Source organism: Prinia subflava, chromosome 26, assembly GCF_021018805.1.
Source record: "Prinia subflava isolate CZ2003 ecotype Zambia chromosome 26, Cam_Psub_1.2, whole genome shotgun sequence".
NCBI classification, from domain to species: Eukaryota; Metazoa; Chordata; class Aves; order Passeriformes; family Cisticolidae; genus Prinia; species Prinia subflava.
The window spans coordinates 371518-394531 of record NC_086272.1 but is presented as its reverse complement, the minus strand read 5'-3'; the positions used below and the strand labels follow the sequence as shown (position 1 = coordinate 394531).

Sequence of the window (23014 nt, the reverse complement as noted above, 5' to 3'; positions counted from 1 at the left end):
GGACACCCCAGTGACCAGGGACATCTGCCCATGTCTCTGAAAAAAACGATTGGCTTCCCATGAGTTAAGAGCTTTGAGATGTGTACCTGGAGTTCTGCTGGGCCCAGAGCTTCCCCTCTCCTGGTCATGACCCTCCAGGGTACCCCAGTAGACCCCAGTAGACCCCAGTAGACCCCAGCATACCCCAGTATCTCCCAACGTGCCCCAGTACCCTCCAGTGTGGCTGTAACCCTGCTTTTCTCCCCAGCCCCGCTATGGCTGAGCAGGTAAAGCTTCTGCGGGAGTGATGCCCGGCTGCCCCTCTGGATGCCCTGGTGAGAAATCCTCAGGGCTCTCCAGCCCCACCAAAGATCCTCGGGGGCCAGGGCACATCCCTGAGCCCTCTGGGCTGTGCAGACCTTGGCGATGGCAGAGGGACATGCAGGGGACTGTCCCTGATGCATGTGCTGGGCTGAGGTGGACAGAGCTGTCCCCAAGGCTTTCCTTGCACTGGGGGGCTCTGGGGACACCCAGTGTCCCTGTGGGAGCAGGGAGGGCTGTGGGAGCTTTTGGGATATTCCAGGCTGAAGGGCTCTGGGAGCCACATGGAGCTCAAGAGCCAAGTGCAGTGCCAGGTGTATGCAGGGCTCCAAATCCCTTCTCCTGCTGCAGGGCCCTGCAGAGAGGGCTGGGGACAAGGACCCTCTCATGTCCCAGTGGACACCGGGGTCCCAATTTGGGTTCTGCCTTTCAGGCCTGGAACTGGTGGTGACACTCGTGTCCTGTCCCCCTGCAGCAGCATGAAGAGATGATCATCCCTGGAGAAGGCCCTGATCCCCTGGGAGCCCTGGGAATGTCCCTGCAAGAATCAATAAATGGCTTCAGCAAAGCAGCTCTGGCTCTCCGTGTGGCCTTGTTCTCATGTCCCTGTGTGTGTTCCACGTTCCCTGTCCCTGTGTGTTCCTTGTCCCTCTCTCAGCCCTGCCAGGCTGCGCTTCCTCCCCCCCCATGAGCAGAGCGACTCTGGGGGCTGCCAGGGCTCTCTGTCCCTTTCCCCCTGCCTGGTGCCCTGGGCAGGGCAGGTTGGGACAGCCTGGAATGTCCCCCCACAGCTGGCAGGGCCCAGGGGCACCCAGAGCAGCCTCTGGAGCGCGCAGGCTTTGGGGCACAGAGGGCAGCAGGTTGTGCCCAGGGCTCGGGGAGCCCCATGCCCAGGGAGCACAGCTTGGCCTGGCGGCAGCAGTGGAGCACGGCCAGGAGCCTGGAGCCCTGGCTCCTCTGCTGCCGCTGGGAGCCACAGCGCTTCCCTGCCCAGGGATCAGCACTGCTGGGCTCATGCCTGTGGGCAGGGAGGGCCTTAAGGGCACTGAAAGGATCCCCGGCTGTTCAGATGCCATCCTTGAGGTGCCTCTGCCCAAATTCAGGGGCAAACGGGACCAGGAGCCCAAGTCAATAGTACGGAATTCAGTGAACAATCCAATGTGAGGGGGAGAAAGGAGCAAGGGCAGGAAGAGAGCGAGAGGAAGGGACGGAGATTGTCGCTGTCAGCCTCGCCTGAAAGACACACGGAGTCCAGAGTTTGTGGAGATGAGAGCATCAGGGGAGAATCCCCTGCTTTGTTTATTACTTCCTATTATATACTTTTAGCAAGGTGTCCATGGATTGGACAGTCGCATTCCCACCTCTCAACCGCATTGGTCAAGGAGGCTGTCATTCAACCTTCTCTTCTCTTGGAGAAGGAATTCAAAACAATGACAGTATTTACAAAACACAGTCTCCTTTTTTACGTGAATGAGTGTGAGAAGGTGCACACTTCTACTTTAATATGAACGCTCAGCAAAGTAGGAAAATCGCATGGTGACATCTCACCCTTTTAACTGTTGCAAAAAAGAAAACAAAAAAAGAAAAATGAGCATATGTACAACGGGAAAAAAGAAAACAAAAAAAAAAACCCGTACAAAGTTCACCGACCTTCATTTTGGTCATGGTGTGAGGGTTGCTTGTTGGCCTGATTCTGCCTTTGCTGTGCAGGGCTTTACCCTGAATCCCCTTGCAGTAACCTGCTCAAAGAACCCCGAGCATGTTCTACAATGGTTCAACCAGACAACCCTCATTTTTCAAATTTCTATATGATGCAAAGGCAATATTATGCAAAGGCAATATGATGCAAAGGCAGGAGCATTCCAAGAAAAAAAAATCACTCAAATCAAAGTTCTGTCCCAAACCACACCCCCAAACCTCGTGCACATTCCCCACAAAGGGCACAGTGGCTACAGTACATAAAACTGAACCATCGCAAACAGTTCCTCTGAGTCCTCGATTAACACAGCCTGCTGGCTCCCACAGCATCACGCTGCTCCACCCCATCCTGCAACAGGCAGCTCCACAGGATCCAAAACCACTATGGAGGCCATACGGGAAAGGAGAGGATGGCCAAATCCGTGTCCATGTCAATCTGATCTCGAAGAGCCATCTCTGATGGGGGGCACCAGGGTGGCACAGAGTACACAAGATTTCAGGATCAGACAGGATCAGTCCAGTGCACCTGAGGCAGCTCAGCAGACTTGAAGCGGCCGCCTTCATGACACCGATCCCCGAACCTGAGGACTTAAAAAACACAAATTGAGCAATTGAATTTTCTCAAAGAATGCAACATGGGAGGTGGGTTTGGGAACCACTGCACAAGTGTGCACTTCGCAAGAGTCCAAAAATGACCATTGCTACTGTGGTGACATCAACACCTCCTGAACTGCAGGTGCTGGCTGCAAGCCAGCCAAACAAACTTGCTCTTGCTCCAGGTCTTAGGAAACTGTTTTGTTCCCCAGACATCTTTGGTGCTTTCTCCGCTTCCGACTTTTCAGGCTTGGCAAGGGCTGGCCATCAACATGAACCACTGCTTTACATATGTCTGCAGTATGGTCTGGCCCGCCACACCGTGTGCAGAAGAACAAGGGAGTCACTTTCTGTGCCTCCTTTCCCTGTTTTCCACTGGCCTGTGTCTGCTGCTCACTCTTCAGCCCCTTATGGGACAGCTGTGGGGCAGCAGCCGGGGCAGACACCTTAAAGTCAGAGGTGTCCAAAACCGCACAGACCTGGATCATTTCCAGGACATCAGAAGTCTCAGGAAGGCTTCCAAGGAGCCTCTGGCAAGCTGCGTTAGCATTGCTCCTTGCAAATTGTTCTAGCAAAATTACTTTCAAAGTGCTATCCTCAACTTGCTTCTCCAAAGAATGCATCAGACACCTTACAAATTGAACAAAGGTCTTGTCTGGCTTCTGGACTATACCCAAGAACTCCTGCTTTAGAGAGGAGGATAACATAGTTTTTACCAGTGCAGATATACCTATGTGTCTGCACAGATTCAGAACAGTCTGAGAAAAGCCAACTGCACATCGGGGTGAGCATATTCGCTTCTCCTGGTAAGCAAATCAGCTCTGACCCCAAACCAGGGATCTTCTTGAGACAATTGACTATTTTGGACAGCCACTTCTGTGGCCAGTCGTTCCCAGTTGTCTTCAAAGCTAGAAACCTGAACAGGTCCAAATAACGCCAAAGCCAGGCATCTAATTTCATATGGAAAGGTCAAATCCATACATTTTACACTGATCAGCTGTATGACATCAGAAAAACTGAGATCACACTTGACTACCTCCCCTCGGAAGGGAGGCAGATTTGCCCAGGACAGGGCAGCGTGGCCGTGAGGCTGTGAAACCACAGCCCACAGCTCTCGGGACAGGCTGGGGCAGTGCTGCACATTCAGACAGCGGCTCCGTCAGCTCAGCAACTGGGCTTGCCTGCAATGCAGGACCAGAAATTGCATCCCAATTCAGGGCAGGGCGAGCGTGCACATCTGACAACGCTTCAGCCTCGCTCGCCTCTCTCACAGCTGGCTTGGGCCGGCCAGGGGAGCGGGGGTGGTGCAGAGACGCCGCCTCAGTCTCCGCTGTGTGCGGGGGCGTGTACATTGCACTGGCCAGGGGAGCGTGGCAGATTCGCCACGGCTTTGTGCCCCCTGCCAGTTCGGGGGGGCCCGGGACCGGGCAGAGAAGTCCCGGCCGGGGGGCGATGGCAGCGGCACGGCTGCCGCCCCTGCTCCCCGCTCAGCCTGCAAGTGCTGGCCGGGGGAGTGGGGGGCAGTGGCATGGTTGCTCAGCCCCCCAGCTCTGTGTGGGGAGGAATTCGCCACACGGGGCAGGGAGGGGCGGCAGATCCGCAACAGCGCTCAGCCCCCTGCCAGTTTGGGGGGGGCCGGGACCAGTTGGGCAGGTCCTGGCCTGGCAGGGAGGCGGTGGCACGGCCGCCGCGGCACCCAGCCCGCTTTCGGTGGGTTGTGCGGGGAGGGGGCGGGGTGCAGGGCCGGGCTGGCACTGCATGCACGGGGCAGGGCATGGGGGGTTTTCCTCCGCAGGGTCGCTCCTCACCGGCACGGCCGCCAATGGCGCAGGCGGCGCCTCTGTCCCCACTCCAGGGCCGAGGGGGAGGGATGCCTCTGCACCCAGCACCCTTGCAGAAGGCGCTGCCGATCCAGGGGCCGGGATTCCTTGCTCCCATGGCCCACCGGCCGCCCCAGCGCAGGCTGACCCAGCAAAGGGACTTAAAAAAACTTTGCAACCCTCCCAAAATTTGCGCTGGCCACACTCAACCCCTGACATGGGGGTCGGGACCTCCCGTGGTGGCTCGAACCCTGCTTCAGAGCATTCATCGTCGAAAGGGACGGAGCTGCTGGCAGGGGAACCGATCTGCTTTCTATCTCAATACCCGAATCCGAATCCCAATCTCGAACAGTCTGTCTTAGAAACAGAAAGACTGTGCCCCAAGACCCCAAGAGCATGCCCGCATTGGAATCTCCATCAAGGACGGATGGAAAAAGGCTTTTCCCTAGGGTTTTCCATGCGGTCATTGAAAGTGCTTTTCAGCACTATAAAAAATTCCATGTGTCTTTCCCCAAGTGTAGAGTACTCTTACGTGTCCATTGGGTAGCTCGGCTTCACGGGACATAAAGAATGATCAGAGAAGTTCTATTAGGAGTCGATCTTCCGAGAACATCGTGAGTTTCTAATTGCAGCCATGGAAGACGGGGTTCTTTCTTCTTTTTTCTTTTTTTTCGTCTCACAGCTTGCAAGTTGACCACGTGGGCACCAGATGTCGCTGTGAGCCTCACCTGAAAAGACACATGGAGCCACGAATTTGGGGACATCAGAGCAGCAGGGAGAATCTCCTGCTTTGTTTATTACTTCCTATTATATACTTCTAGCAAGATGCCCATGGATTGGAGAGTGGCATTCCCACCTCTCACCACATTGGTCAAAGGGACTGTCACACAGTCTTGTCTGTTCCAGCAAGGAATGTGAAAACAGTGGCAATGTTTATAGAATACAACTGGTGTTTACATGAAAGGAGCATGAAGGTGCAAACCTTCTACTTTAATATGAACTCTCAGCAAACTAGGAAAATCTCATGGCAACAGAGGTGGAGAGAAAAAAAATGAGAAGTGGCAGAAACAATGACTTTAATTTCTGGATAAGATTTAATAAGTAAAACAAATAAAAAGAACCTCAAAAATGAAACCAAGAAGTAGTATGAAATATCAATTCTATTACAAGTGATTTGCAAGAAATTGGCCAGCAGTTAAGTGTTTCTGAAATCGTCTAGTCATCAGTCTCCACACTGCAGCCTGGAGCTCCTGGTTCCTCAGGCTGTAGATGAGGGGATTCAGGGCCGGAGGCACCACCAAGTACAGACCTGACAGGGCCAGATCCAGGGATGGGGAGGAGATGGAGGGGGGCTTCAGGTAGGCAAAAAATGAGGTGCTGACAAACAGGGAGCCCACGGCCAGGTGAGGAGGCAGGTGGAAAAGGCTTTGTGCCATCCCTGCTTAGAGGGGATCCTCAGCACGGCCCTGAAGATCTGCACATAGGAGAAAACAATGAACACAAACCAGCGAAAATATAGGAAAGCACTTGGCACAGTGAGCCCAAATTCCCTGAGGTTGGAGTGTGAGCAGGAGACCTTGAGGATCTGTGGGATTTCACAGAAGAACTGGCCCAGGGCATTGCTCTGGCACAGGGGCAGGGAAAATGTATTGGCCATGTGCAGAAGAGACGTGAGAAAGGCACTGGCCCAGACAGCTGCTGCCATGTGGGCACAAGCTCTGCTGCCCAGGAGGGTCCCGTAGTGCAGGGGTTTGCAGATGGACACGCAGCGGTCGTAGCACATGATGGTGAGAAGGGAGTATTCTGCTGAAATGAGAAATACAAACAGAAATAGCTGTGCAGCACATCCTGAGTAGGAGATGTTCCTGGTGTCCCAGAGGCAATTGTGCATGGCTTTGGGGACAGTGGTGCAGATGGAGCCCAGGTCGCTGAGGGCCAGGTTGAGCAGGAAGAAGAACATGGGGCTGTGCAGGAGGTGGCCGCAGGCTACAGCGCTGATGATGAGGCCGTTGGCCAGGAGGGCAGCCAGGGAGATGCCCAGGAAGAGGCAGAAGTGCAGGAGCTGCAGCTGCCGCGTGTCTGCCAATGGCAGCAGGAGGAAGTGGCTGATGGAGCTGCTGTTGGACATTTCTTCACTCTGGGCATTGTGGACTGTTGAAAGAAGACACTGACAAAGTGGTATCATATTCCTTCTGTCAGTCCTATATATTGTATTTGTAATCCCCTCAAAATTACTTATCACAAGGGAATTTTTCTAAACTTTTTTGAGTTTGGGTTTGTGCTGCTGAGTTCCTGCCTCATCTTCAGCATTGCTCTCAGCCTTAACACTGGGGAGCCCAGAGGGAAAAAAGGGCTCCCTGTGCCTCAGTGCAGTCAGAACTGCTGGCCCCACACAGGTGTCCTTTGTTGATTACACCTGCTTCTAGTTCAGGGTGATACCACTTAAAACAAGCCTGAAAAAAGAGTAGAATTTCTGAAAGCTCGAAATGAAAAAAAAAAAAAATATCCCTAAACCCATCTCTCCTTTTTTTTTTTTTGTGTTGCTGAACAGGGAAGGATATTTAGGATTGGTCTGGCTCTCTGCTGCCTGTAGTTGTGCCTCCTGGGAGCTGTTTCTCTCTATCCAAACCTTCTCCCTGCCAGTGCTCCCAGAGCCCAGCCCAGCCCTGCCCTGGGGGCTCAGCTCTGCCCTGCACACCCCTCCCAGCACAGGGCACTGCCCAGGGGCATCTCCCTGGCACCAGGGCCTTAAGGGCTGCTCAGACAAACAGAGATGCTCAAGCCAAGGTGCTGCTGCTGCTGTCTGTAGCTAGAGCAAGGTGAGAAGGCACTTTCTGAGGGAGATCTGAGGCAGACCTGCTGATCCCCAGGGTGACAGTGCAGGAGTGTCAGTGGCACAGACAACCCTGACAGCCCCTTTCCCTTTCCTTCATGAGAAAGCTGAGAGCAGCCCTGGCCATGCAGCACCATCTCCACAGCAGCAGGAATCTGCCCTGATGGGGGTGGCTCCTTCCACCTCCAACTTCTCCCCACAGTCCATGGGAGCTCCCAGGCAGGCTGAGAGCTGCCCCTGGCAGGTGGCAGATGCCCTGGCCTGGCCAAGAGCCCTCAGGGCTGCAGGACCTGCTCTGCACCACAGCCTTGGGCAGCCCTGGCTGCAGCCCCAGCTCCTGCCCTGTCCCTCTGACGGTGCCCAGGGCAGCCCCGCTCTGGAGCACATCCTCCCCCAAAGCAGCAAGGGCAGCAGAGCCATCCTTACAGTCACCTCAGTGCTGTCCTGGGTCAGCTTGAGGAGATCCCTGCAGCCACAGACTTACGGTGTCACAAGTGGTGAACATTTCTCCATGAATGACCTCATAATTGTCCTTCCAGTTTCTTTAAGCCTCTGTCTGCTTCACTGCTCTGAAGTGCCTGCAGACAGCACCCTCAGCCCTGCTGGGCTGGGAGAGGAGCTGCTCCTCAGGAGAAATGGCTTTTTGAAGGTCTTCTTGATTGCCAGGAGCTGCCTCTGTGCCAGGAGCCCAGCCCAGCTCAGCAGCACAGACACAGCTTAAGGACTTCAATTAGTCTCTTGAGGTTTGGTATTGTTTACATGAGACTCAATCCCTGAGAGAGTGTTCAAGAAACTTCTCAAGAATTCAAAATTATATTGAAATACTGAAGTCTCTGAAAGTTTTAATGGGTCCCACTAAGAGACACGACTGAGAAAGTGTCCCCAGGTTCCAGTCAGAGCAGAACACTGCAGGCAGTGATGAAAGGTGGGGACAAACAAGGCAAAGGTGTCTCTGATGCTGAGCAAACCTGGATGTTTCAGGAATGCACAGGGCCAAGGCCTGAGCCCCAGCCCCTGCCAAGGCAGATCCTGTCCCTCCCTCACAGCTCAGGGCTCTTCCCGGGCCCTGGGATGTGGGGATGTGCAATGCCAAGGGCAGCACCATGGGGCGGCCCCTGCCAGGCTGCTGAGCAGGGACAAGGAGGCAATGAGGCTCCAGGCCTGCAAGGGTCACTTGTCTCCTCTGATGCCTCAGGCCCAGGGCCAGCAGCCGTGGCCCAAGTGCTGCAGGAGTTGGCTGTGTCAGGGCCTTTCAGCTGCTGCCCATGCCTGTGCCCTGTGCAGCCCAGGCTGTCCTACGGTGTCCGTGCCCTGCGCCTCTGTCCCTGCAGGCTGTCCTCATCCCCCGGCTGCCCCACCTGGCTGGGCCCTTCCTTTGCTGACAGCTCTGCGTCCTGCCTGCCTCTGCCTGGGCACACAGAGCCTTGGGCTGCTCCAGACTCCTTCTGGGGGATGTGTTGCACCACAGCCCTGCCCTGGCAGGGAAATTCCTTTCTCCTCATGTCTACTCTGTGCCTCCCCAGCTGCCCTTTGCAGCAATAATTTCTTTCTCTGGCTGTTTTCTACTAGGTTAATAGGATACATCAGCTCTGAATCCAGCCTTCAGTCGCTTCCAGGGCTCTCATCCCCTATCCTCATTCTCCACTCCACTGAGCACAGAGCTCCTTTGTCCCTATACAGTGGTCAAGAGGTTGAGGCCAAGAGCCTGGACAAGAAGGACGGTTCTGTTCCATAGGAAGGAAAGCTCAGAGCCCCAGTGCTCCAGGGGCAGAGGAGAAGCAGCTCTCACCATTCCAAGGTCAGCCGGACCCCTCAGGCAGCCCCAGGAGCCGAAGCCAGCCAGAGCTGTTCCCTGTTCCCTTGGTTCCATGGGGCCCTGCAGTGTCACAAAGGCCCTGTGGTTCTTTGGGGCTCCTCAGTGCCACAGTGGCCCCCTTGGATCCATGGAACACCACAGGATCACTGTGACCCCCTTGGCTCCATGGAACACCACAGGATCACTGTGATCCCCTTGGTCCCATGGAACACCACAGGATCACTGTGACCCCCTTGGTCCCATGGAACACCACAGGATCACTGTGGCCCCTTGGATCCATGGAACACCACAGGATCACTGTGGCCCCCTTGGTCACACAAGCCCTGCAGTGTCCCCATGGCCCTGGGTTCCACCAGCCCACGCAGGGTCACAGTGGTCTCCAGAGGAAGGAAAGCACTGAGTCCCGGTGTTTCAGAGACAGATGAGACACAGCCACCAGAGGCCAAGGCCAGCCACATCCATCTGTCCTGGCAGGTTTGTCTGGGAGCAGCCCTTGGATACTGGGGATTTGGAATGTGGAATCCCACTTTCAGCCATTTGTGCCTGGATGAGCTGGATGAGTCTTTTCCATGAAAAGGAAAGCATGGAGCTCCAGTGTTTGGAAGGCAGGCGAGAGCTGGCCCTCAGGAGGCCAGACCAGCCAGACCTGACAGTACTGGTGGCTTTTGTCTGAGAGCAATCCCTGGAGCGATGGAATTTGGGAGGTGGAATCCCAGTTTTGGCCATGGGTGCCCTGTCAAGAAGGATGGGTTTTTTCCATATGAAAGAAAAGCACGAAGTCCAAGAGGTTTGGAAGATGAGAGGTGGCCACAGTAAGTGAGGGCAGCCACACCTGTCTGTCATGGCAACTTCTGTCTTGGAACAATCCTTGGATATATGGAATTTGGGAGATGGATTCTCAGTATTGGCCATGGGAACTTGGACATGGAAGATGTTTAATTCCATTGGAGGAAAAGCACAAAGCCCCAGTGTTTTGAAGGCAGATGAGAGGTGGCCCCTGGGAGGCCAAGCCAGGCAGATCTGTCTTTTCCAGAAGGTTTGATCTGATAACAGTCCTTGGATATACTGAAATTTGGAAGTGGAATCTTCTGGATTTTGATCATGGACACCTGGAATGACGGTTCTTTTCCATGGCAAGGAAAGGGTGGAGCCCCAATGTTTTGAAGGCAGATCAGAGGTGGCTCCAAGGAGGCCAAGGCCAGCAAGACTTGTCTGTCCTTGCAGCTCTTCCCTGGGAGCAATCCTTGGATAGAATTTGGGGGCTAAAATCCTGATTTTGACCATGGGCTCATGGACAAGAACGACAGTCCTTTTCCATAGGAAGAAAAGCACAGAACCCCAGTGTTTTGGTGGTAGATCACCAGAGGAGATCTGGTGGCCAGACATGGCCCCCAGGAGGCCAAGCCAGACAGACTTTTCCCTCCTGGAAGCTTTTGGCTGGAAGTATTCTTTGGATAAACAGAATTTTCGAGGCCAAATTCCATTTTTGGCCATGGGTCCCTGGAAGAGAAGAACAGTTCTTTTTCACAGGAAGGAAGTCATGGATCCCCAGAGGTCCAGGGGCAGATGAGAAGCGACCCTCGACATTCCATGGTCAGCTGGAGCTGTCAGGCAGTCCGCCCGCTAAGAACAAATGATCCTGGGAGACTCCATCCCTGATCCACCCCCAGGACAGGTTTGAGGATAAAGCCTTGCGGGAGCCCACCAGGTGCAGAGAATTTTTCCTCTCCCAAGCAGCAGAGGAGCAGAGAAGCAAGCTGGCAAGCCCCAGTAACAGTGTCGAAGGAGAAAAAAAACAAGAGGAAAAAAGCAAAAGACCAAAACCACAGGGCAACAAGACCTCAAATCAGATGCGCTGTGCCACGTGGCCACTGAGTCAATGGCCCCAAGCAGAAGGAAGAGCAGCCCCCGTCCCCCAACCCCTGCAGGACCCCGGGCTGCCCCTCCACCCATTGCAGCACTCCCAGAGGCAGGGAGGGGAGGCAGTGACCATTCCTGGTACAAAACAAAAAACAACCCAAAATGGTGATGGGTTATGAACCATCCCCAGGACAGTTCCATGAGGCTGCCCTGTGTCACAAGGGGCACTGGGTTATACAAGAGCTGGCAATGCCCCAGTGGCACCTGTGTCCCAGGAGACCCCACTCTGCCCAAGTAGAGCCTTGCATCCCTGGGATTCCACGTTGTCACAGTGGTCTGCTGAGCTCCATGGGGCTGTGCTGTGTCACAGCGGGCACTGAGTTCCACGTGCCCTGGCACTCTCCAAGTGGCTCCTGGCTTCCATCAGGCCCCGCTGTGTTTGCAGCTGGCACTTGGCTCCCCAAGATGTCATTGTGTCACTGTGGTCTCCTGGGTGTCATGAGGCCCCTCTGTGTTGATGCCTTACAGAACCCAGAAATAAAGTAACACCCTTTGGAGATAATATTATAGAGGAGGTAACAGAAAGGCTGATCTTTATTGGAGGCCTCCAAGGGGCAGATACAGATAATGTCCACAAAACGCCCAACCCCCCCATGAAGTCAATACAGTTTTATAAGTTTAGCAGATTAGCATATTTGACAAAAGTCACCAATTAGGAGCACAGGTGGTGAGGCATGACCAAGTTCCTTGGCAAGAGTCACTCTACCCCTGACTGGACACTTTAGGCACAGCAAGGAAGGAAAGCATCAACACAACCAAACCAAATCCAGCAATCAAACCACAAACAAACCGAGAACTGTCCCTCTGTGTGTGTGTGACAAGAGGACAGTGAGGGCAAGGATAAAAGGAACATGGCCTAAAAGCTGAACAGAGCTCAAACTAACAGGACTTAGCTTCTACCTTAACCTTAACTTACACCTTACACAATTTAACAAAAGAACAGCACTGAACAGTATTTTTCCTAAGTTATAACCTATGATGTAAACATTTACACAGAAATAGTACTTAGCTTATAAATTATATTAAACCTGGAATATGGTAAGGCACTTTACAAAGCACTGACTCAGAAAACGCTAAACCCTACAACTTCAAGTTATCCATATTTTGAGAAGAGGAAGTCAGGAGAAGAGAGAGAGAGACATCCACAGCCAAGACCTTGGATCCAGCCCATCTCAGCTGCTGTGAGCTCCGGGGCCGTGGGACGTGTCAGTGTCACAGCCGTGTCACAGCCTCACCTGCTCTGGTCCCTCTCACAGGTGGGGTTTTGGGGGTGCCAGGGGCTTGGCAGCCACTTTGGGGCTGGCCCAGAGGCTGCAGTGGCTGGGGCTGGGGCAGTGACTGTCCCACCTATGCAGAACTTGTCCTGGCCCCCCAAACACACCCTGGAGATATCTGGGGCCTTTCATCATTTCTCTGCTCTCCAGCACCAAGGCAATGGACTCTGGCTGCAGCTCTGAGCTCGTGCCCAAAGCAACCACTCCTGGCAATGGGGCTCCATGGAGCTGTGCTCAGGAACCCCCTGCCAAGAACTGGGGAGTGTCCCCAAACCGCCTCAGAAACCTGGGATGCACCAAAATGCCTTCAGGAATGTGGAATACCCAAAAACTCCCTCAGGAATGGGTTCCCTCTCCCTTCATCATTCCCAGCCTTCGGCTTTCTCATTCCAGATTTCACCACACCCTCCCAATCCCCAACCAAAGCCATCCCACCTCTCCTGGACATCAGGACCCCCTTCCCAAGACATATTTCCCCCATCCCACCCCTCCCAAACCCCATCCCACCCACCCCCCTCACCCAATGCCCATCTCACCCCTCCTGATTTGCAGCACACTTCACCAAAGTCCTTCCAACCCCGTTCCACCCTGAGGGGCTGTTGAAATCAAGTAATTTTGCGGTGGGATTGAATAGGTTTCAGTGGCATTGAGTGGTTTTGAGGTAACAGATCAAACCTTCTCATCTCTTTGAGTGCCAAGAAATGGAGAAAATGACACCAAATACCCCCAAATCCCTAAATCCTACCAAGTATCCCCCTGAATCCCAGATCCCCTCGAAAAACTAGCAAAAAGTGAGGCTTTAGATGCCTTTGATGAATTTGTTCATTTTTATCCCAATTTTGTCTGTTTTAAAGGGATGAAGAGGAATCAAAAGAATATTAGGGACCACCAAACAAAAGGACCACCAGCCCAGTGTCTCCCCAGTGCAGATCACAGGGAATGTGGGTCATCAGGGCTCTGCCCAACGTGATCCCCTGATGCAGGATAGAGTTGGAGCAGCACACAAAGCTCTCCCCACAGTCCAGTCACTCACAGGGCTTCCCTTACCAGTGCCTCTGTCAGTGCCTGGTCAAGGGAGAGCTGTGGGTGAAGCTCTTCCTGCACTGGGGACACTCACAGGGCCTCTCTCCGGTGTGGATGCGCTGGTGGGTGACGAGGTGGGAGTTGTTCTTGAAGCCCTTCCTGCAGACAGGACAGCAGAAGTGCTTCTCCTCTGTGTGAATCCACTGGTTCTTGAGGAGGTGTGAGCTGGTCTGAAACTTCTTCCCACACTCAGGACACTCATGGGGCCTCTCCCTGGTGTGGATCATCTGGTACTGGATCAGGGTGTTGCTCCAGCTGAAGCTCTTCCCACACTCCAAGCACTTGTGGGGCTTCTCCCCATCATGAAGCTGCTCATGCACCACCAGCTCAGAGCCCTGGCTGAAGCTCTGTCCACCTTCCTGGCACTGGGTGGGTCTTTCCTCCTCTGAGCACCCTGAGATGGGTTTGGAGCCCCTCCTCCTGCGGGATCTCTGTGACTTTTCTTCCCCGTTGCATTCCTGCACCATGGAGCTGCTGAAAACAGCCTCTTCCATGAGGTTCTGCCGTGGGGATTTGTCCTCCCTGGTCTCTGTCCTCAGCTCTTTGTCCAGGGGAGGAAGCACAAGGAGTGGATGGGATTTGCCTCCATGCCAGAGGGAAGGGCAAGGAGATCCCCCCAGTGCATCCCCGGCAGGACGGCGTCGGCAGCGGGGTTGTCCTGCAGCCGGGGCCAGGCTGGGCTGGGAGATGGAGCAGGAGAGAGGGGCAAAGGGGCACTGACTTCCTCCTCACCTGCCTGGCTGTCCCTGGCCATCTTCCTCTTCCTTGCAGCTGCCTTCTCCATCTGGTCAAGGTCTGGGAGTGGGAAATTCTGCTTTGGGGAAAAATACAGTATATGAGCACATTGGGTTGGGGGGTTCCTCCTGCCCAAGTCCATCTCTAGAAGTCACTGGGCTTCTGGTGCCCATATAAACCTCCAAAACACAAAGATTCATTTCTCCAAAATAACCAAGTGACCAAGATTCAGCAAAAACACCCAACCATGAGTTTCTTCTCTCTCATCTCTCCACTTTGGGGTCCTGGAGATCCCCCTGTCAGTGTTGCCCCAGGTCAAGTTTGTATTGGTGTTGGCCCTCTCTGGGCTGCTGTGGCTCCTGAGAATCCAGGAGGTTCCCCTTCTCTGGGCTCACCACTTAGGGATCACAGGTGTCCCTGGGCTCAGCACTATCCAGGGTCCCTCTTTCAGAGTCCTGGGGTATCCATGGGTCCCCCTTGTCCTTGCTCCCAACCTGTCCAGGCTTCTGGAACAGCCCCAGCTCTCGCACTGCCCGTTTCTGCTCCCCCCATTCCCGGGTTTACCTCCCTGCTGGTACCGGGCGATCCCCACGTGTCTCTGGGCTGACAATGCAGCCCCTGAGCCGGGCAGAGCAAGCCCCACCACGGGGAGACCCTGCATGCCCCGCTCCCTGGGCAGCCGCGCCCAGCCCCGGGCACAGAGCTCCGCCAGCCCGGGCCGCCCGGGCCTGGGCCCCGGGCACAGAGCTCTGCCCGGGGGGCTCCCGGCCCAAGGCGGCGGCTCCGGGCCCGGGCGGCCGCTCCCGGCTCCCACAGCCCGCCCGGGGCCGCCCCGCCCGTGCCGGGGCTGCGCCAGCGCTCCCCGCACCCAAGGGGGTTCAAACTGCCGGGGGCATCTCACAAAAAACATTGCCCGTATCCCCTCCCAAAACAATAAAATCCCAACCAGCCATCAACCCCCACAAAAAATAATCCACAAACAAACCCATAAACTAACCCCTTCCACCCTGCCCTCCTGCGCCTTCGCAGGGACCCCGACCCCGCGGGAATGCCCCCGGGCCGGGACAAAAAGCTGCTCCCCTGGAGGCGCTTTGAACACCCACCCGCGGCCCGGCCCTGGCACACGGCTCCCGGCAGCTGCCCCGCTGTCCCAGCCGGGCCTTTGCAGCAGGGAGGCTCTGCGGGACCCCCGGGCTGTGCCCCCTCCCAGGCCCTGCCCGCCCCGGGGCTGACCTTCAGCCCGGGCTCTCTCGCTGTCCCGGCTCCTGCAGAGTCCCCGCTCGCAGCTCCTTGGGCCCCTGGGCTCTCCTCTGGGGGTTGGGGAACAGCCGGCAATGAAACCTTGCTCTGTAAAGGAATCATTTTGGTGCTCTCTAGAAAGGCCAAAACTGAAACTTTGTTCCTTTTGCCTGGGTGCAGAGACCATCAGGGCATTTTCTGCACAGAGTTCCAGCCCCCAGCTTTTGTTGAAGGAGCTGCCTACCAATGTCACGCTGCCAGGAGCCTGTCCTTGCTGTCACCTGCTGTGGCTGGGCATGAACAGAGCTCCTGCACTTGCATTTCCAGCTGCTGTGCAACCAAAGCTGAGGGATCTGCAGCTGCCTGAATGCAAAAATTGCAACATGAGCCACTCTCAAGGGGGAAATCTCCCCCTGCTGTGCCAGCCCATGGCAATGCTGCCATTTTCTGCTGTTGCTGCGGCACTCTTGGGTCTGGCTGAGCAGGAAAGGTGACCCCGAGCCAGGAGATTTCTTTGGCTGCAGCAAAGCCTTGGAATGCAAAGACCTTCCTGATGCTGTGCCCTGAGCCAGGATGGAATGAGCCACCAGAACTGAGCCTAAATTTCTTACAGAATTCACAGAATGACTGGGTAGGAAGAGACCTTCAAGATCATCAAATCCAACCCATGCCCCAAACACCTCAGCTTAACCTGGGTTAGTGCCCTGAGTGCCTCATCCAATCTTTTTTTAAACACATCCAGGGAAGGTGACTTCACCACCTCTCCAGGCAGACCATTCCAGTACTTTATCACTCTCTCTGTGAAAAACGTCTTCCTAATATCCATCCTGTATTTCCCTTGGGGCAGCTGAAGACTGTGTCCTTTTGTTGTGTCAGCTGCTGTCTGGAGAAAGAGACCAAACCCCACCTGACTACAACTACCCTTCAGGGAATTGTAGAGAGCGATTAGGTCACCTCTGAGTCTCCTTTTCTCCAGGCGAAACAACCACAGCTCCCTCAGCCGTTCTTAACAGGGTTTTTGTTCCAAGCCCCTCACCAGCCTTGTTGCCCTCTCCTGGATGTGCTCAAGCGTCTCAATGTCCTTCCTAAATTGGGGGCCCAGAACTGGACACGGCACTCGAGGTGCGGCCTCACCAGTGCCGAGTACAGGAGAAGAAACACTGCCCTGCTCCTGCTGGCCACGCCATTCCGGATCCAGGCCAGGAGCCATTGGCCTTCTTGCCCACCTGCCCACACTGCTGCCTCATGTCCAGCCTGCTGTCCAGCAGTGCCCCAGGTCCCCTTCCCTGGCTGCTGTCCAGCCACTCTCTTGCCAGCCTAGAGTGCTGCAGGAAGTTTTTGTGGCCAAAATGCAGGACTCAGCACTTGCACTTATTAAACTTCATCCTATTGGACTCTGCCCATCCATCCAGTCATTCCAGGTCTCTCTGCAGAGCCCTCCTACCCTCCAATAGATGGACACACGGTCCAAGCTTAGTGTCAGCTGCAAATTTACTAATGAAAGACTCAATCCCCTCATCCATGTCGTCAATAAAAATATTGAACAGAACTGGCCCCAGCACAGACCCCAGGGGAACACCACTGGTGCCACCAGCTGGATGCAGAACCTTCACCACCACTCTCTGGGCCCAGCCATGCAGGCAGTTCTTAACCCAGCACAGAGTGCTCCTGTCCAAGCTCTGGGCTGCCAGCTTTTCCAGGAGTGTGCTGTGGGAGACAGTGTCCAAGGCCTTGCTGAAATCCAGGTACACAACATCCACTGCCTTTCCCGCACCCACCCGGCGGGTCACCTGGTCATAAACGGAGACCAGGTTGGTCAAACACGACCTTCTGTTCTTAAACCCGTGCTGGCCGGGTCTGATAGCCTGGCCATCCTGTAGGTGCTGTGTGATGACACTCAGTATAAACTGCTGCACCCTACTGGGTACTGAGTTCAGGCTGACTTGAGTTGTGGGATAAGGATTTAACAATTCAAACTGTAAAGCAGGTATGTTTTATTTCCATCTGGGACACAAGGGGGATTTTCCACCATACCTGCGTACCTGGTTGAGACAGGTTTAAGGTTTAAATACACTCAGATCCCACAAAACAACCCCTCCCTCCCCGCCCATTCTCTGCCCACTCTCCGCCTCCTTGCACTTCCTATTATAATTAGCTTTCTTTGCTGCCACATCTCCTGGTGGTTGCAGGCTGGGGTCTTCTGATGAAGTAAGAGGTCTTCCTCAGTTGTTCACTGTTTGACCTCTTCCTCTGGGCAGGTGCAGTGAAGGTTTGGCTAACTCCCAGGTCACTTTGTCCTGGCCAAAACCACGAGCCTGGTTCTTTCTGATTTCTTAAGCCACAGGTTCTGCTTTATGGGGTTTTCACAATACCTAAGTCTTGCTTTACTGAGTTTTCACAATATACACAATATACATCTTATCTCTATGGCCTTCAGGTAGCAACTAAATCCTCATGTGTTCTGCTACAAGTTGTTTTTCTGCTTTTACAGGATTGCTAAATAAGCTGTATATTTCTGCTTCCCCTCCATCTGCTTAAGCACATTAAATGCTTCTAAAATTCTGAATTTTAGATATGTTTCCCATATCAAACTGGCCTATAATTACCAGGATCCTCCTTTCTACCCTTCTGGTGTAGGGGTCACACAACACATTGGCCAACCTCCAGTCCTCTGGAACCTCACCAGTGAGCCAGGACTGTTGGGAAATGATGGAGAGTGGCTTCACAAGCTCATCTGCCAGCTCCCTCAACACCCTGGGCTGGATCCCATCTGGGCCCATGGATTTTGAACATCCAAGTGGCTCAGCAGTTCTCTGGCTGCCTCCTCCTGGATAACAGGGGCACCATTCTGCTCCCTGACACCTCTACCAGCCCAGGAGGGCAGCTGTCCTGAGGACAAGCCGTCTTCCCACTAAAGACTGAGCCAAAGAAGGCTCAGTTAAGCACTTTTGTCTTCTCCTCATCTGCAGTTCCTAAGTTCCCTCCCACATCCAGTAGAGAACAAAGGTTGGTCCTACCCTTCCTTTTGCCATTAATTTATTTGTAAAAACATATTTTATTATCCTTTACAAAAGTTGTCAAAATTACTTCAAACTGAGCTTTGACCTCCCTAATATTTTTTTTCCTACATGTTCCCTTAAATACTTCCTGAGAGACCTGACCCTCCTTCCAAAAATGATACATCCTCTTTTTGTTCCTAAGTTCCTTTGAAATCTCCTTGCCCATCCAGGCTGGACGTTTGCCTTGTCAGCTCATCTTTCAGCACACAGGGACAGTCTGTTCCTGTGCCCTCAAGATCTCTGCATTGAAGCACACCCACCTTTCCTGGACTCCTCTGTTTTTAAGGGTTCCTTCCCAAGGAACTCTCTGAATAAGTCTCCTAAAACGGCCAAAGTCTGCCCTCCAGAAGTCCAATGTAAAAATCTTTTTGATGTCCCTCCTGAATTCACCACATATTGAGAACTCTGTAATTTCATCATCCCTGTGCCCCAAGCAGCCTCCAAGCACCACATCTCCCACCAGCCCTTCTCTATTTGCAAACAACAGGTCGAACATAGTCCCTCCCCTGCTGGCCTCACTCATCTGCTGTCACAAAAAGTTCTCCTCCATCCACTCCAAAACCTTCCTGCACTGCCTCTTTGCCGCTGTACTGAGTTCCCAGCAGATGTCTGGTAGGTTAAAGTCACCTACGAGAACAAGGGCTGGTGATCCTGAAACATTCTCCAGCTTCTTAGAGAAGAAGTTGTCCACCTCTTCTTCCTGCTTGGGTGGACGATAACAGACTCCCAGTAGGTACCCCTGGGAGCCCGTCCTGTTTGCTTCGGGTCGAACAGGAACAATGAAAACCTTCCCAATGGCACAACTCCCCAGCACACATGGGGAAAGGAAAGAAAAAGTTGTCAAGTTCTCAAAACCTTTCTCCTGCTTTGCTGCAAGACTCCTGCTTCACACATGTTGTGGAAAGTCAAGAGAAGCTGCATGGGTGGGATATCTTGTGACAGATGGTGCAACTCGTTCTCCAGGAAAGGTTCTTGGAAAGAGCAGACAGGACTGTGGAGAAGATTCTGGGAAAACGGAAACAGCTTTTCGGAAATGAAATGAAAGTGGAAAGAAACAACCCAAGATATTTTCCTCTGTTTATTTCTCTGTCCCACTTTCCATCTTAAACTACTTCTCCATCTCATTAATTCTAAATGGGTCTCACCTCTGACATCCAAGACTTGGCAAGATTTAGACACTGTAAAATACCATGAGCACATCCAGTTTGCCTTCCCGTTTTTCTTGGAAAGCAATGCCGGAGACACAAGTGCAGTGCTTGGGTCAGGTTCAAATTCTGCATTCAGGGAATGTGCTGTGACAGTGTCTGACCCTCAGCAGGGACAATGCACAGCAACAGCCAAGGGGATTCCTCTGTCACTGTGCAGGAGTCAAGACTGGGCCCTGACTGAAAACGGCGAAGTTCCCGTGTTTGGACAGGCTCAGGGGCTGCCCCGGGGAGTGCAGGGCTCGGTGCGAGGCAGAGGGGGCAACGGAAAAAACTGACAAGGGGACAAACGGCCCTGGAGCTTCAGTTGCAGCGGCAGCAGCGGCAGCAGCAGCAGCAGCAGAGAAGGAAAAAGCGGCTTTGTTGACCAACCCGTGCTTCCCCTCTCCCTCTCCCACAGTCCCGCAGCCTCTCCCTTTCCCAGTGTCCCCCTCCCACCCCAGTCTCCCTCTCCCCTGCTGGGCCGGGCCATGCCTCGGGCCCACCCCCGGCCCCGGGCGGGGCTGCCCCGTCCCTGCCCCCGGGCGTCCCGCCGCGGTCTCGCCTTCGCCCGGCTCTGGCAGTGCTGGCGATGGCGCTGCTGGGCGGGCATCAGTGCCTGGGGCTGGGGCAGCATTGCTGGCCTTTGGCTGCGCCTTTACCGAGCCCGGCCCCGGCCCCGGCCCCGGCCCAGGCCCCGGCCCCGGCCCCGGCCCCGGCCCCAGCTCGTCCCTGGGCCCGCAGAGGACACAGGCGGCGCGGCCGCTCCCGCCGCCTCCACTGCGGCTTCCCCAGCCCAAGCTCCTCCGCTTGGCAGCGCGGCCGCTGGCCCTGAGCCGCTGCTGTCCCGTTGCCAGGAGCAAATGCCTGGGGATGCCCAGCCCGGGCCGCTCGAGGGGCGCTCGGGGGCCGTTCCTGGCCCCGGGCCGAGCGCTGACAGCCGCGTCTCGCCGGCAGGGAAGGCGCAGCAGGCCCTCCAGGAGCAGTACCGCCTGGGTTCGCTGCTGGGCCACGGCGGCTTCGGCAGCGTCTGGGCGGCCACACGGCTCTCAGACCGTGCCCCGGTGAGCGGCAGGGCCGGTGGTGGGTGCACGAGGAAGGGGCGCAGGAGGAGGAGGAGGGTGAAGGAGAAGGAGGCTGGGGCTGGGCAGGGCAGGCAGTGAGCTCAGCCTGCTGCTCCCCTTGGCTTGCAGGTGGCCATCAAAAGGGTGCCACGGAACCGTGTCCGGCATTGGGGTGAGCTGGTGAGTGAGCGGGGCCAGCAGGAGAAGCTGGGCCATGCCGGGCAGGGTGGAAGCCGCCAGGACGCCTGGAGGGAGAGCGGGCGTGGGGCCAGCAAAGGGCACAGAGCATCCCGGGCTGGCTGAGGGGTCCCTGACCCCTGGCACGGCCTCAGCCCCACTGACAACACTGTGCTCCTCCCACAGCCCAACGGCACCAGCGCACCACTGGAGATCGTGCTGCTGCACAAGGTCTCCACTGGCTTCCCTGGTGTCGTCCAGCTGCTGGAGTGGCTGGAGCTCCCCAAAGACATCATTATCATCATGGAGCGCCCGGAGCGTTCTCAGGACCTCCAGCACTTCATTCGGGCACGGCGGTTCCTGTGCGAGGAGGTGGCGCGGGAGCTGTTCCGCCAGGTGCTGGAGGCCGTGCGGCACTGCACCAGCTGCGGGGTCCTGCACCGCGACCTCAAGCCAGGGAACATCCTGCTTGACCTGGCCACCGGGCAGGCCAAATTGATCGATTTTGGCTGTGGCACCTACCTACAAGACACAGCCTATACTCACTTTGCAGGTGAGCCATCGCAGGGGTGTGCTCCCCATTCCAGACATCTCCTGGCCAAACACCTCACAGCCCAGCCTGGGTGTGGCACTGGGGTTCCCTGCCACTCATGGCACTGAGTCTTCAGCCCAGCTGCTTTTGAACACAAGTGGGTGGGGGGACCAGCTTCCAGCCCTGCTGGCAGCCTTTGCCAGCCACTCTGCCTGGGACTGGGACTGGGGCTGGGGCAGCCAGCCCAACAGAAGCACCTGTGGGTGGGGGTGGCTGAGAGGGGAGCCAGAACATGTGCACCAGCCAGTTTGGGGAGCAGGTGAGAAAGGGCTTGGACTGCTGTGATTGCCTGGTTTGCTTTGGGTTCATAACGGTTTTTGGGGCAATGCAGGCAGGGACGAGTAAGGCATGGTTTTTCCCCAGCACTGAGTGGGTTTTGCTTGTCATGGTTGGGCCTTGCCAGGGCTTCCACTGCCACCTTCCAACACCAGTGGCTTCTTTTCCAACCCTAAGTTTGTACACAAGTCCCAGGTGCTGGCCAGAGGGCAGCAGGTCACACCACGTGCCACTGGGGCAGCCCCTGCATGCCCAGGGATGCTGGGGCCAGGCTCTGGGAGCAGCAGCATCCCCCTGATGAACTCCATCTGTATTCCATAGGAACACCGTCATACAGCCCCCCGGAATGGAACCAGTTTGGCTGGTACTATGGACAGCCAGCTACTGTCTGGTCCCTGGGCATCCTGCTGCACCAGATGGTGTGTGGGGAGCACCCTTTCAGGAGGGGCCACAAGATCAGCTGGGACCATCAGCTCTCGCTGCCACCACGGCTCTCTCAAGGTGAATCCTCATCTCTGGGCACGGGGGAAATGCCAGTGCTGGGAGACAGCAGTGGGCTGTGGCAGCTGCTGAGGAGGTGGCACGTGTCCTGCTGTCCTGCTTTCCTCCAAAAGAGGGAATTCCTGGGAAAGTTTAGGCCCAGCTCTGAGCAAATGCAGCATGGCCTGAGAATGGGAACAGTGGGACAGACAGGAGCCTTCTCCAACTGACCGGCAGTTTTTGGTTTCTCTCGCCAGAGTGCCAAGATGTAATCCGGCGGTGTTTATCCATGCTGGATGTGGACCGGCCTTCAGTAGAAGACCTGTTGTGTCATCCCTGGATGCAGGATAGTCATCTGCCATAGAAGAAGGGAGAGAGCCACAGAAACAGCGATGCAGGGCCCTGGTAAGTTCCAGCTCCACACATGCCTTGGCAATCAGAAGCAAAGGACCCAGACTTTTTTGTCCTGCCTGTGTCACTGCACAGGGGTCATCAGATGGGAACACACAGCCCCTGTGCTGGAGCTGAGCTGCTCTGCCCAGCACTGCTGGCTGCCATCCCAGCTGCTTTGGCTTGTCCTGGGTCACTGCCAGCTGGGGCCCTGGGCAGAACACTGACAGCCTGGTCTCACTCCCAGGGAAAGAGAAGCAGCCCCTGGAGAAGCTGTGCCAGGTGGGGCTGCTGCTGCTGGAGACAGCCAGGACAACATCAAGGATGAAAACCTCTTCCTCGACCAGGCCACCACAAAGCTGAAGATGATGGACTTTGATTCTGGCACCTTCTTCAAAGCCAGGCTCCACAGTGAATTTGCAGATGAGTGCACACACAGGGGGATGCTCCCAGATTTGGGCATTGCACAGGCTGGCCGGG

At 55.2% G+C, this 23014-nt stretch overlaps 1 protein-coding gene across 1 annotated transcript; it reads left to right on the top strand.

Annotated features, from left to right (window-relative positions):
* The first annotated feature begins 254 nt into the window (after positions 1 to 254).
* Positions 255 to 22508, top strand: LOC134562158 (serine/threonine-protein kinase pim-1-like). The gene is made up of 6 exons (XM_063419585.1): positions 255 to 266; positions 20020 to 20619; positions 20749 to 20799; positions 20983 to 21349; positions 21986 to 22165; positions 22402 to 22508. The coding sequence occupies exons 1-6, from the start codon at positions 255 to 257 to the stop codon at positions 22506 to 22508; spliced, it is 1317 nt and encodes a 438-aa protein (XP_063275655.1).
* The last annotated feature ends 506 nt before the right edge of the window (positions 22509 to 23014 follow it).